A 15,671-nucleotide genomic window follows, 5' to 3' on the forward strand; every position below is an offset into this window, starting at 1 on the left:
AAGTTAAAAAAAAAAGTGTAGGTCGTGTTAAAAATATTTTGGGATAGCATAAATGAATGCATGAACATGTAGTGTGAAAATAATACATAATTTCAAAATGTCCTTTTTATCTGCAAGAAGGAATCTTATCATACTTTTAAAAAAGTCAGTAAATATAAGAATCACAATTTGTTCACAGATTCTCTACTTTTTTATTGTTGCATTTTTATTTCTTATATTTCAGAAGCTCTTGGAAAGGTGTATGCAGTCTAAAGCGAAGGAGCTTGTTCTCTGGCGTTACTGGCACCATGAGCAATAATGGAACAGACCTAACCATTGGATTCATCTCCTCTTCTGTATCTATCCTTTTGTTTGGCTCAAACTTTGTACCACTTAAAAAATATGATACTGGTGATGGTAATGATTTTTTCCTTCTTTGTTAACTTTAAATTATTTTTGAATGTAAGGCTTTGTGTTTTGATCTCTTTAAAATGGCAGCTACAGAAGTAAATTTTGTTGATCCCAGTGCCTAAAAGAATATAGTTTATAATAAATTTACTGATAATGCTTATGCCACTTCATCTGAGAAATTAGTATAGGATAACACTTATGATTGTGCTTCATGGTAAAACTAGCTTGGGTACGGTCAGGAAAGTTTTTCAGCTATATCTGTTATGTTTGCAAAAGAAGATACAGTCAGTTCTACTATACCATCTGTTTTGAGAACATGAATTTCCAACATGATTGATACATTAGCGAATGATCTGAGCACAAGGTGAATTTTGTGTTTGCTTATGTGCAGTTTTATCCCCAAGAAAACACTAGATGAACATACAAAATTGAACCTAAATGAATAAAAATGTGCAATACACAAGACACACATCCTTGCACACATGCACGTGTGCATACACACACAACACACACACACCTCAAACATCTACCTGCTCAGTCACTCATCCACATCTGGTTATAACCCTTTATCCTCCAATTTCATAATAACTCACAAGCTGCAACCCTTCCAATGCCCACTTACAGAAGCAAACTTCAAGTCTTACTCAAGTTAAAAAATATTATTTATTGAAATACTTATTAATTTTTTAACTTTTTAATCTGCATATAACTTTGCTGCCATTTTTATTAAGATTCTCTTTTTTTTACTCAGTGTATCACTGATAAAATTTTGAGTGTTTCCCCTGACCTTATTTTCCCCACAAGCCCTGTGTTTTTTATTACACAATTTTGCATAAAACTTTTAGGAATGCAAATGTCACATTATAGCAGAACTGACTGTAATGTGAATTTTAGGGAAGAAGAAGCCAGTATTACTTACATCTACCTGCCTTCCATATCAAAGCCAGGGGAAGGAATTAGAGATGAACACCTGTTGGGAAGTAACTACCTGATAACAGTTTGTTTCATCTCCCCAGTTCCTTATGTTTTGAGATTACTTAGACATAAAGATGGTAAATCGTTCCCCCTAGATCCCATTTTTATTTTTTCTTTTCCTTTGGAGTTGTGAGATAAATAGAAACTATTAGAAGCACAACAAAAATCATACTGTGTGTTAGAGGGATAGCTTTTAGGTCTTTCATAGTCATTACGTGATCCTGGGCAAGTCTTATCAGCTATTCTTCTTTCAGTTTCTCATTGGTAAAACAAAGAAATTGCAAAATGAAGTTTCATTTCACCTTTATGATCTTACTTTTTTGTCGTTAGGGGTTAACAACTGATTTTTCTCTCTCCTCCATTGTGAGATTGAATTGAAATAGGCAAAAATCTTCCAAAGTGACAGTCAGAGGGCTATGTTGAGTTACAACTGCCTAGGTACACAAGTTTCAGAAAGGTACGATATATCTCCTGTCACCAGGTGATTTTCAGATAACTGACAAACAGCAGCCCAGAACATAGAAATAAAGTAACCTTGACCTATGAAGCTAATCAGGAGCTCTGGTAGTGTAGTGTCTAAGGCACTTGACTGCTAACCAGAAGGCTGGCAGGTCAAACCCACCAGCAACTCATCAGAAGAAAGGTTGGGCAATCTACTTCTGTAGTGATACCACCTCGGAAATCCAAAGAAGGGTTACTATGGGTCAGATCCAACTCCACGACACATAACAACAACAGCAATGAGGCTAATCCTCAGCTTTATGTCTAGTTCGTGGCAGGCATGGAACTCTAATAGTAGGAGGTCTACATGTGACCATAAATAACTTAGTTTTCATTCCAGATACAGCATAAACAATCCCTAAAGGTTTCAATTACTATTAGGCTATCCTGAAGTTCACAATGCCATGACATTGGTGGTGGATGGCACTAAATGAAGCATCCAAATGAAAATATTAAGTCTTGCTAACATCTCCTCGATTAAAAAAAAATTAATTTGCCTAATGTTGTTGTAGCATAGTGGCTAAGACACTTGCCTGCTAACCAGACGGCTGGCGGTTCAAACCCACCAGCCACTCCTCGGAAGGAAGGTGGGGCAATCCTACTTCCGTAGTGATACTGCCTCGGAAACCCAAGGAGGGGTCGCTAGGAGTCGGGTCCGACTCGATGGCACATAACAACGTTGTTGTTGTTGTTATGTGCTGTCGAGTCAAACCCGACTCCTAGCGACCCCTCCTTGGCTTTCCGAGGCAGTATCACTACAGAAGTAGATTGCCCCATCTTCCTTCCTAAGAGTGGCTGGTGGGTTTGAACAGCCAGCCTTCTGGTTAGCAGTCAAGTGCCTTAGGCACTACACTACCAGAGAATATGCCTAATAGGTGACAAAAAATAATGTTTTATTTTATACAAACCATGTATAGTAGGCTTTAGAATCAAACAACATGGATTTCAATTTCACTTCTATAAACTATAAGCTAGTTGGACAAGTTGCTTAATCTCTCTCAGATAGTTCTTCTGTCTTCCTGTAAGAGATAACTATGTTACAAAGCACTTGTCAGAATTAAATGAAATGTGTCAAATACCTGACATATAGGCATTCAGTCAATTGTGGCCATTTTTAAAATAACCTGTCACTTAATGCTCCTCAGTATTGAATTAATTAAATCAATGTGGACCACTGATACCTAATTCTTTCATTTCCAGGAATGTTTCTCCAGTGGGTTCTTTGTGCTGCAATATGGTTGGTTGCCTTGGTGGCCAATCTGATATTACATTGTCCAAAATTCTGGCCTTTTGCAATGCTTGGGGGCTGCATTTGGGCAACAGGTAATGTATGATATACCTTATTCTTTAGTCATTTAACACTATAATCAAAATAGCTCTCATTCACAATAGAAATAGCACAAACAGTAATTGTGAATCCTTATTCATAGATACTAAAGATTAATATTTCTTTCTTTTAGATGTTCAATATAAATTGTTGGTGCATTTTTGAACTCTCTCCTCTTAATACTTTCCTGCTAAGTCCCTAGCAGTAAATTATCCCAGTGAAAATGTTTCAATTACTCTGTATCTATTCCAGTATAACTGATATATTAAATGATTTAGACTTTCTTTCTAAAGCATGTTTATTAAAACATATTTATTAAAATTCGATAGTCTCTACTAATACCATTTTCATAACTTGCTCTAAAAGAAGGCAAACATTGATATGTTATCATATCAAAAATATTGGTTAGCAGAAAAACAAAAAAATTCCCTCTGTTGCCTGAGATTATATAACTAAAATGCAGGCCTTTGGCTTGACCAGTCAAGAATATTTTCCTTCCATTAATGTAAATACAGTCCCAGGAAAGCTTTCTTTCTTAAGCCAAAAGAATTTCCATGTATCAAGGATCTTTCAAGATAACTTGGTTAAAACCAAATAAATTTTAAGGTTACTTATTGCAAACTCATTTACTTCGAATCTCTAAGAGATTAAATGACTTAGTGGAATTCGTGAGTTGGAGGACAGAACTAAGAGTTAAGCTTTTACATTTTCAATACAATTTAAATTATTATATTTCATTTATATCTTGGTATGTTTATCGTGTATTGTGGGGAGAAGCACTAAAGCATTCATTCACCTAGGAGTTCCTTAAACCCACCAGAGTATTTATACTCACCCAACAGGATTGAGAGGTGAAAGGGGTATAATTAGAGAAATGATGCAGATGTGGAAGCTGCAGGTAATTTGCACCTGATTGGATATGGGGAATAGAGGAAAAGGAGGGTCCAATGATGATGATGTAGGGTTTCTTTCTAGGTGATTAGGAGATGGTGGTATCATTAACATGTTTGAAGAAAATAGAAAAAAGAATATTTTTGAAAGAGAAAATGATGGGTTCAGCTTGGAACTTTCTGCACTTGAAGTTTCTGAAGTTCCTACATTGTAGGACATGTGGTTAGAGATGTCTTACCTGTGGTTTGGAGCTTAGCACCAAAACTCTAAAGGTCCAGGTTAGAGCTATGGCACTAGGAGCATGTGCTGACAGCTGAATTCAGGTAAAGTACACAAAGAAGAATATACCAACAGGAGGAATACATTCAAAGGTAGATCTTTAGGGGACACTTAAATTCAGAAGGTATGATGAGGAAGAGTAGCCAGAGAAAGAGCTGATGAAAGAAACAAGACATGAAGGCATCCTGGAAGCTGGGAGAAGAAATGTTTCAAGAAAAGATTGCAGGAATGAAGGCAGAGGTTGCAGGTTTGCAGTGTCATTGAGTCGACTCTGACTCATAGCAACCCTATGTACAACAGACCAAAACAATGCCTGGTCCAGTGTCATCTTCACAGTCTTTGCTATGTTTAAGCCCCTCATTGCAGCCACTGTGTCAATCCATCTCATTGAGGGTCTTCCCCTTTTTCACTGACCTTCCACTTTATGAAGCATGATATTCCATCTCTAGGGACTTCTGAGAACATGACCACAATACAAGACACAAAATCTGACCATTCTCGCTTCTAAGGAACGCTCAGGCTATACTTCTTCCAAGACAGATTTGTTCATTCTTCTGGCAGTCCATGGTATCTTTGGTCAGTTTGCCATACTGTCCTGGCTTGTTTGTTGCTGTGATGCTAGAAGCTATGTCATTGGTATTTCAAATACCAGCAGGGTCACCCATGGTAGACAGATTTCAGTAGAGCTTCCAGACTAAGACAGACTGGGAAGAAGGATGGGGCCATACACTTCTGAAAAAAGTTGCCACTGAAAACCTTATGAATAGCAGGCCTGCAGAGTAGTTGAACATTATGGAAAAGGATCATCATAGATTTGGTCAACAGTGACCCATGAATGCAGAAATCTAGAGGAAGTGTCAGTGAGCATGAAAGAACAAAATCTGGGACCATATTGAGGTGAAGACTTCTGCCCTGTTTTGACTCTAAGAAGATTTACTAGTAATTTCATCATTGGCAGCTTTTTCAAAAAGTCCACAGAGACCTGTGTTAAGGATGAAGAGCGTCTGCCCAGTTAGGCAAGGAGCTAATTAAATGTTTTTCTTTGTAAGATTTTGCCCTAAGCTTAATTCCTTTTGCAATCATAACTATGAATTTAATGCCAGAGAAATGTGTTTTATTTTAATTTAAAAAATGGGGAACTATACATAAAGTACTAAATTTGTCCAAATCTGCTAAGTCTCAGTTGAAGTTAGGTTAAAAGCTAGTTCCATTTACGTATGTCTTTTCTGTATCAGAAATAACACTTTTCTTTTGTGTGTTACATCCACAGGGAATATTGCTGTTGTCCCAATTATCAAAACCATTGGTTTAGGCCTTGGCATCTTAATTTGGGGATCATTTAATGCATTAACTGGCTGGGCAAGCTCAAGGTAACATAACTATTTCAACTAAGATTCCTTGTGCCCATACTATATGTAACACAAATGCTAGGGATTAAATTTACTGAGAGGACCACCATATGGTTCTTACCCTCACAGAGATCACAGCTGGTTAAGACATACCCATAAAATATGCCACCTTCAGTTATTATTTGTCCTAAATTCTAAAGAAGTTATCTAGATATTTGATCAAGATATAGTAAAGAATTTTTAGGGAACAGAAATGTAGTGGGAGAAAAAGAACTGCGTTTTTCCTATCTATTGTGTGACAATTTCCTGGACATATGTATATATCATTCTCATATCATTTTCAAAAAAAATATGTGAAATAAGCACAATCTTATTGATAAGAAAACTAATTCAAAAAGAGGTTGAAAATGTGCTGAAGGTCACAGAGCTAATAAGACAAGATTCAACGCCAAGTCTTGTAGTTCTAAAGCATATGCTTTTCCCTCTAGAACTTGGTCAGCCAACTATAGCCCACCGGCTAAATCCAGACCCCAATTATTTTAAAAATAAATTTCTTGAAACACAGTTTATTTATTTACATATTTTCTATAAAGTTACAAACTGCCTATAAGGTTAAAAGGTGGGAGAAGCCATTTTATTTTGATGGGGCCTCCAGTAGTTTCAGCAGCAATGGTAGCTCAGGACACAGCATTTGTTCCCACAATGCTGTCCACAGTGTAGGTCCCAGAGCTTTGGGTGATGCCTTCTTCCTTCCTTTGTTCCACTGGGCCTTATAACAATTTTGTAAACAATCCCCAGAATTCAATGGAGTAGTAGTATGAAGTGATACTGCCTCGGAAACCCAAGGAGGGGTCGCTATGAGTCAGGTCTGACTCAACGGCACATAACAACAACAACAACAACAGTAGTATGAAACTCTCTGGCCCACAGAACCTGAAACATTTACCTTCTAGCCTTTTAAGAAAAAGTTTGCGAACTCTGCTGTAGAGCTGCACTGTCCAACATGGTAGCCACTGGCCACATATGACTATTTATGTTTAAATTTATTGAAATTCAATAATATTGAACATTCAGTTCTTCAGGTGGACTAGCCATATTTCAAGTGCATAGCCACTTTACAGTACAATGTAAAAGAGTTCCATTTCAGAAAGTTCTGTTGAATAACACTGTGCCACAAAGTGCTGCTGTCCTCAGTTAGCCTTAAGATTAACACTCGAGTTTGGAAAAATGAATAACCTAAAGGATATTACTCTTTCCTTACATTCCTGCCCCTCTTTATCAAAAAAAAAAAAAAAAAAAAAAAGTTACAAAAATCTCAATAACAACAGAACAAATTAGCCTCCATTACATCCTGTCCTGTCCTTTCTCTCCTACTTCATGCTCTGCTTTTGACTAATGCTATCTTCTTTATATTTCTTGCTTCCTTTTTGTCTGGCTCCTAAATGAGTCTCAAGGAGTTCTGGTGGCATAGTGGATAAGGCATTTGGCTACTAACCAGAAGGTCAGTGGTTCAAACTCACCAGCTATTCTGTGAAAGGAAGACGAGGCAATCTACTTCCATAAAGATTACAGCCTTGGAAACCCAATGTGGATCACTATGAGTAAGAATCGATTTAGTGACAGTGAGTTTGGGTTTGTTTAAATGGTCTCAGTGATTGTTGGTATTGTTGGTAACAAGCACTACAAGTCAAGGCATAGAGGGAAAAAAGACAGAGAGAATTTAGAGTGATATCAAAGACTAAAACCAAAACAAACTCACGGCCATTGAGTTGGATCCAACTCATAGCTACCTCTCTGAGTTTCCGAGGCAGTATCTCTCCAGAAATAGATTGCCCAAACTTCCTTCCAAGAAGTGGTGGGTGAGTTTGAACCACCAGCCTTCTGGTTAACAATCACTGCACCACCAGAACTCCTTGTCAGAGACTAAGGATTCTTAACTAAACAGTTATTTAAAACTCTTCTTCAAATACTATACATAATTGCTGCCAATTAATTAGCATTCAAATCAATCACTTGATCTACTTTTTCTTCTTCTTTCCTTAGTCTTAAGAAAGGGACATTAGCAAGTACTATTGTATATATTAACTCATTTAATCTTTATAACACATAAGGAGATAGGTACAATTATTATTCCCATCTTAAATTAGAGAAATCGAGGCACAGTGAAAGTAAGTAACTTATCCAGAGTCACAATTAGTAAGTGTAGGAACTAAGATTTGAACCCAGGAATCTGACCAGAAGTCTAAATAAACCCTTAAATGTTATGAATTAGCACATTTTTAAGAATATCTAATTTAATATCACTTTCTGAATTTCTAGGTTTGGCTGGTTTGGAATGGATGCACAGGAAGTATCAAAACCACTGCTAAATTACATTGGAGCAGGACTATCGATAGTAAGGTATACAGCCATTTCTAGTGATTTAACTATTCTCCCAAGCATTTAAAATACATTTTTTAAAGGTCCCTGGGTGGCACAAAAAGTTTGCAGTCAACTACTAAAGTTTGGCAGTTTGAACCCATCCAGTGGAAACAAGGAGGAAAAATCTGGTCATCTGCTTCCATAAATATTCCAAACCAAACCCACTGCCATAAAGTTGATTCCAATTCACAGTGACCCTCTAGGACAGAGTAGAACTGCCCCATAGGGTTTCCAATGCTATAAATCTTTATGAAAGCAGACTGCCTCATCTTTTTCTGCAAAGCAGCTGGTGGGTTTGAACTGTAAAGATTACAGGCAAGAAAACACTATAGAACAGTTCTACACTGTGACACATGGAGTTGCCCTGAATCGGAACCAACGCAGACTTGGTTTTGGGTTTCTATGTATTTACATTTTTTTTTAAATCTTCTTTTCATAAAATATGCATGACTTTTCCTCAAATTGTTCATTTACAATCACAAAGTTGGCTTTAGAGGGCAAAATGTACAAAATCTGAGATCAGGAATTCTAGCTTTAATTCACAGCTTTAGTCTCTCAGACTGTGAGGAAATTGTTTGACTGCTTGGCAGCTCAGTATAACATATAAATAGACAATCATAATGTGTTGCTGTTGTTAGGTACTGTTGAGTTGGCTCCAAATCATAGTGACCCTATGCAGAAAAGAACATAAAACTGCCCAGTCCTGTGCCATCCTCATAATACTGTGTTTGAGACCATCATTGCAGCCATGTCAATCCATTTTCTTGAGGGCCTTCCCCTTTTCCAGCGATACTTTACAAAGTATGATCTCCTTCTCCAGGGACTGGGTTTCTCTGACAACATGACCAAAGTAGGTGAGATGAAGCCTGGCCATTCTTGATTCTAAGGAGCATTCTGGCTGCACTTCTTTCAGGACAGATTTGTTCCTTCTTCTGGCAGTCCATAGTATTTTCAGTATTCTTCCAACACCACAATTCAAAGGCATTAACTCCTCAGTCTTCCTTATTCATTCTCTAGCTTTCATATGCATATGAGGCAATTGAAAATACCAAGGCTTGGGTCAGACACACCTTAGTCTTCAAAGAGATATCTTTGCTCTTTAAAAATTTAAAGAGGTCACTTTCAGCATATTTGTCCAGTGCAATACCTTCTCTGATTTCTTAACTGCTGCTTCCATGAGTGTTGATAGTGGTTCCTACTAAAATGAGATCTCGGACAACTTCAATGTGTTCTCCATTTGTCATGATACTGCTTATTGGTCCAGTTATGAGTATTTTTGTTTTCTTTATGTTGAGATGTAATCCATACTGAAGACTATAGTCTTTGATCTTCACCAGTAAGTGCTTCAAGTCATTTTCACTTTCAGCAAGCATGGTTGTGTCATCTGCTTATTGCAGGCTGTTAATGAGTCTACCTCCAATCCTGATGCTATGTTCTTCTTCATTTAGTCCAGCTTCTTGGGTAGTATAGTGCCTAAGGCACTTGACTGCTAACCAGAAGGCTGGTGGTTCAAACCCACCAGCCACTCCTCGGAAGAAAGGTGGGCAATCTACTTCCATAGTGATACTGCCTCAGAAAACCCAAGAGAGAGAGAGGTCACTGTGAGTTGGATCCAACTCGACGGCATATAACAACAACAACAACATCTCAGTTTATTTGCTCTGGAAACCCGGGGATGGGTCACTATGAGTCGGGTACAACTCGACGGCACAAAACAACAACAACACACATCAAATAAGTGTGGTGAAAGAATACAACCTGACCCACACCTTTCCTCATTTTAAACCATGTACTTCCCCCTTGTTCTGTTTGAAAAACAACTTCCTGGTCTACATACACGTTCCTCATGACCACAATTAAGTGTTCTGGAATTCTCATTCTTCTCAATGGTATCCATAATTTGTAATGATCCACACAATTGAATGTCTTTGCATAGTCAATAAAATACATGTAAACATCTTTCTAGTATTCTTTGCTTTCAGTCATATCTAGCTTACATCAGCAATGATAGCCCTCATTCTATGCCCTTTTCTGAATCCAGCTTGAATTTTTGGTAGTTTGCTATTGATGTATTGCTGCAACAGTTTTTGAATTATCTTCAGCAACAATTTACTTTGGTGTCATAATAATGATATTGTTCAATAGTTTTCACATTCTGTTGGATCACCTTTCTTTGGAATGCGCACAAATACAGTTCTCTTCCAGTCGGTTGGTCAGGTAGCAGTTTTCCATATTTCTTGGTATAAATGAGTGCCTTCTGCATTGCATCCTTTTGTTGAAACATCTCAGTGGACATTCTGTCAATTCCTGGAATCTTGCTTTTTGCCAATTCCTTCAGTTCAGCTTGCACTTCTTTCATACCATTGGTTCTTGATTGTATGCTACCTCCTGAAATGGTTGAATGTTGACAAATTCTTTTTGGTACAGTGACTGTGTATCACTTCCTTCTTCTTTTGAAGCTTTCTGTGTCCTTCAATATTTTTTGCCCATAGAATCCTTCATTACTGCAACTTGAGGCTTGAAATTTTTCTTCAGTTCTTTCAGCTTTAGAAATGCTAAGCATGTTATTCCTTCTTGGTTTTCTAATTCCAGGTCTTTGCAAATTTCATTATAACGCATTACTTTGTCTTCTCAAGCCACCCTTTGAAATCTTCTATTAAGCTCTTGTATGTCATCATTTCTGCTATTCACTTTAGCAACTCTTCATTCAAGAGCAAGTTTCAGAGGCTTCTGACATCCATTTTGGTCTTTTCTTCCTTTTCTGTCTTTTTAATGACCTTTTGCTTTCTTCATGTATGATGTTCTTGATGTCATCCCACAACTCGTCTGGTCTTTGATCATTGGTGTTCAATGCATCGAGTCTATTCTTCTAATGGTCCCTAAATTCAGTTTGGGTATAATCAAGTTCATATTTTTGGCTCTCATGGACTTTATTTTAATTTTATTTAACTATAGCTACAACTTGAACTTGCATATGAGCAATTTATTGTGTATTCCACAATCAGCTCCTAGTTGTTTTGACTGATGATATTGATGATAATTGAGCTTCTCCGCTGTCTTTTTCCACAGCTGTAGTCAATCTGATTTCTTTGTATTCTATCTGGTGATGTCAACGTGTCTAATCACCATTTATGTTGCTGAAAAAAAGTTTTTTGCAGTGAATAAGTCATTGGTCTTGCAAAATTCTATCACATGATCTCTGGCATCATTTCTGTCATCAAGGCCATATTTCCCAACTACTGATGCTTCCTCTTTGTTTCCAACTTTTGCATCCTAATTACTAGTAATAATCAATACATCTTGATTGTATGTTTTGTCAATTCCAGTCTGCAGAAGTTGGTAAAAATCCTTGATTTCTTCAACTTTGGCTTTAGTGGTTGGTGTGTTTGATTAATAGTATTTGAATAATAGTAGCATTAACTGGTCTTCCTTGGAGGTATATTGGATATTATCATATCACTGACAGCATTGTACTTCAGAATAGATCTTGAAATGTTCTTTTTGACGATGAATGCGACACCATGCCTCTTTAATTTGTCATTCTTGGCATAGTATAATGTATTTTTGTCTGATTTTAAAAGGCTAGTAGCAATCCATTTCAGTTTACTAATGACTAGGATATCAATCTTTATGTGTTATGTGTTCCATTTCATTTCTGACAACTTCCAATTTTCCTAGGTTCATGCCTTGTGCATTCCATACTCCAATTATTATTGGATGTTTGCAGCTGTGTCTTCCCATTTTGAGTCATGCTCCAGCAGCAAATGGAGGTCCTGAAAGCTTTATTCCATCAACATCCTTAAGGCCAACTTTATTTTGAGGAGGCAGCTCTTCCCCAGTTATATTTTGAGTGCCTTCCAACCTGAGGGTCTCATCTTCAGACACTATATCAGACAATGTTTCACTCCTATTCTTAAAGTTTTCATAATATATAGCTCATAAATTAGAAGCAAAAGACATATTAAAATTATTATGTAAACTAAAAAATGCTATACCACTGTAGCCATTAAGTCAATTCTGCCTTATGGTTACCCCATGCATGTCAGACTAGAACTGTGCTCACAGAGTTTTGAAGGGCTGAGTTTTTGGAAGTAGATCTCCAGGTTTTACTTCCAACATGCCTTTGGGTGGACTCAAACCTTCAACCTTTTAATAGGAAGCCAAGTGCATTAACTGTTTGCCCCCTCTGGGACTCCCGAAAAAGTTATCCAAATACATACATAATGGCTTCCTGAGGTCCTTGGAATAACCATTGATTCTCTCTTCTATTTATTACTGAGTTACCCCTTACCCCCAACTTCCTCTTCCCTGTATTGTAGAGCAAAATCATGATGCCTAGTTAAAAATGAAGTACATAACAGTTTTATTGAGGGACTAGGAACAGCTCTAGCTAGGGAAACACTGCAAAATGTAAAATGCTCCTAGGAATTGTATGCAAATAGACAACATTTAAATTGTTAAACCAGAAACTAATGACATATAATATTGTGATTGGCTTACAGCAATGAAGTCAGTTGAATTTGGAACAAAACAAAGTGATTTTTAACATTATTGGTTATATTAATAACAAAAACAAAATCCATTGCCATCAGTTGATTCTGACTCATAGCAGCCCTAAAGGGTTCCAAGGATGTAAATATTTACAGAAGCAGACTGCCATATCTTTCTGCCATGAAACTGTTGATGGGTTCAAACTGCTGACCTCTAGGTTAGCAGCTGAATGTTTAACCACCGCACCACCAGAGCTCCTTACAAATGGCATAAATTGATTGACTAAAAAATCTACTGACAAACATCTGTGGTTACAAACAGCATCTTATGACCAGTCACAAATAATAATATGATGATAAAATGCCAGATACTGTTATTAAATATTACCACGCACAGGGCATAAGATCTCCCAAGCTCTAACACAAAGAATTTTGATAAGGTTTAGTTATAGAGTCATAATCTTTGCCTAACCACAGAGCCTTAATTATTTGATTCCAAAGCAACAGGGTTTAAATCTGTGTGACAGGTCACCCTGAGCCGTTAACAATAGTTCAATCATTTTTATATTAGAGCAGATGCCTCTTTTGATCTTATATCCCATATCAACTGTCACTTAAGTCACTCTTCCTAATCTAGATACATCTAGATAACCACTCTCTTACCTGTGAAAACACATATTCTTTTGAATACTTAGAATACTCTTGAATCAATGTCCTAAGTGTGGGTACCTTCATGAGGATGAAAATGACTTTCGTTCTCTCAGGCAATAAAACGTTAACAGGAGCTAAATCCAGAAACCAAATCCTTTGCTCTCCAGTTGCTTCTGACTCAAAATGACCCTCTAAGGCAGAGTAGAACTGCCTCATAGGGTTTTCAGTTTTACAGAAGCAGACTACCACATTTGTCTCCCATACAGTCTTTAGTAGGTTCGAAATGGTGACCTTTCTGTTAGCAGCCAAGAACTTTAATAACTGTGCCACCTGGGCTCCATCTAGCAGGAACTAGGTCACCTTAAATTCAGTATCCTTTCCTCTCTGGATTCCATTTATACTCTCTGTCAGAGTTTCACATAATTGATAGCATTGCCTGGAAATTTTAGTACTTTCTTTATTCTTTAGGGAAAGGCAGTATATTTTCCTTCCTCCAGCAATGATGGCTTTTCCCCAGCCACATACTGGAACAATCTCTTTGTCATTGAAATGGTGCTTTAGAGAGTGGCCCCAGGCCAATTGGAGAAGAAATAACATAGATTATTTTAAAATGTCAGATTCCTGACATTTTGGGTTTAAGGCAATTTTATGTATTTTATACAATTCACACAACATTCTAGCTTTGAATAGCTCTCTTAAAAACATTGATTTTACACCCAAATGTTGCACACCTTAATTTTGACTTTATGGTAACTTAAGGCCAGTCTCCCAGTCTATCAAGCACTGTTTTGCTCCATATTTCTTTAGAAATAGTATATTCTTTAAAACTAAAAATCAGTTATTTATATTCTTTTGTGATATTGAACAACAAATTATTTCTCTAAGCCTTCTTCTGTAAAATGGAGATAAACCAAAACCCACTCCCATTGAGTTGATTCTGACTCATAAGAACCCCCGTTAGGTTTCTGAGGCAGTAAATCTTTATGGAAGTAGATTGTCCCATCTTCCTTCTGTGGAGCAGCTGGTGGGTTTGAACAGTAAACCTTCTGGTTAGCAGTCAAATGCCTTAGGCACTATGCCACCAGAGCTCCTTAAAGTGGGTATAATGGAAAATAATCGTAGCAATCTCTTAAGATATATTGAGGATTAAATAAAAAATTTTTAAGTGCTTTGCATGGTACTAGGAATCTGTAATGTTCTATATGTTAGCTAGTTCCTTTCTAATAGGTATTTTTATTAATATCTACTCTATGTCCAGTTATTATTTCCCCTTTGGGCAGTTGTCACCTAGCTCCTTGTGAAACCAGTTGGTGTACCTAGGTGAAGCAATGGCTCAGTGGTGGAATTCTCACCTTCCATGCAGGAGACCTTGATTCGATTCACAGGCAGTGCACCTCATGCTCAGCCACCATTGTCTGTCAGTGGAGGCTTGTGTATTGCTATAATGCTCAATGGTTTCAGCAGAGCTTCCAAACTAAGATGGACTAGGAAGACCAACCTGGTGATCAACTTCTGAAAAATAGCCAACAAGAGCACTATGGATCACACCAGTCTGATCTCCAACCAATTATGGTATAGGACTATGCAGGATTTTGTTCCATTGTGCTTGTTGTGATCATCGTGAGTTGTAGCCAATTTGAAAGTAGTTAACAGGCCTAGGTTCAGGACAGAATATATAAAAGTGGGAGTGGAGCTGACAGAAAGAGGCAGTATCCAGGACACCCTTTTAAATATTTGCTTTAATTAAAATCCAGAAATCAGAGCTGATAAAAATGCAGGTTTTCTTTTCATTCAAGGAAAATTGTACTTTGGGTTATCCCCAAGATTGAGCTCGCCATTCTTCAATCATCTTTCCTTAGAGAATTGTGTTAACCCTCACAGCTTCAGCTATTATTTTATGTGATAAGGAAACCAAAATCTTTGTTTACCCATTATTTTCCTTCAGAACTATAGTTCTTTTACCTAACCACAAACCAGGATAGACATCTTTACACAAATGCCTTACATGTGCCTTTTACTCAACATTACGTGAGATATCGTGTGTAAGGGAACCATGCAGGGTCATTCTGCAGACGCTAGACTTAGTTCCTTTCTCTGTACCTTCAACATGTCCCAAACAGAATTACTTTTCTTAGTTTTCCATTCTCTGCAAACTGTTTCCCCTTCCTGAGTTCCCTCTCTGTATAAACGTTTATTCAAATTCACAATCTCAGTCATCTTTAATGTCTTTCCTTTTATATATAAAAGGAAAGACATTAAACCCAACCCATATATAAAATTTGTTAACATTTATTTCAAATGTTTCCCAAGTTCTTTCTTTTTCATCAGTCCCTTACTACTTACCCAGCTGCACACATTTGTGATAATCTCACCTCTAATTTACCTTATTCCATTCTT

The 15,671-nt window shown here is 37.2% G+C and overlaps 1 protein-coding gene across 1 annotated transcript in view; it reads left to right on the forward strand.

Annotated features, from left to right (window-relative positions):
- The first annotated feature begins 287 nt into the window (after nt 1-287).
- Nucleotides 288-15,671, forward strand: part of TMEM144 (transmembrane protein 144) — a 41,020-nt gene continuing 25,636 nt past the window's right edge. The window contains exons 1-4 of the mRNA XM_007943986.1: nt 288-396; nt 3,067-3,189; nt 5,634-5,733; nt 8,032-8,112. Of these exons, the coding sequence (XP_007942177.1) occupies nt 288-396; nt 3,067-3,189; nt 5,634-5,733; nt 8,032-8,112 (413 nt within the window). The remainder of the gene's footprint in view (nt 397-3,066; nt 3,190-5,633; nt 5,734-8,031; nt 8,113-15,671) is intronic.

This window comes from Orycteropus afer, unplaced genomic scaffold (genome assembly GCF_000298275.1).
Source record: "Orycteropus afer afer isolate SDZICR_OR568_19922 unplaced genomic scaffold, OryAfe1.0 scaffold00116, whole genome shotgun sequence".
Classification (NCBI taxonomy): domain Eukaryota; kingdom Metazoa; phylum Chordata; class Mammalia; order Tubulidentata; family Orycteropodidae; genus Orycteropus; species Orycteropus afer.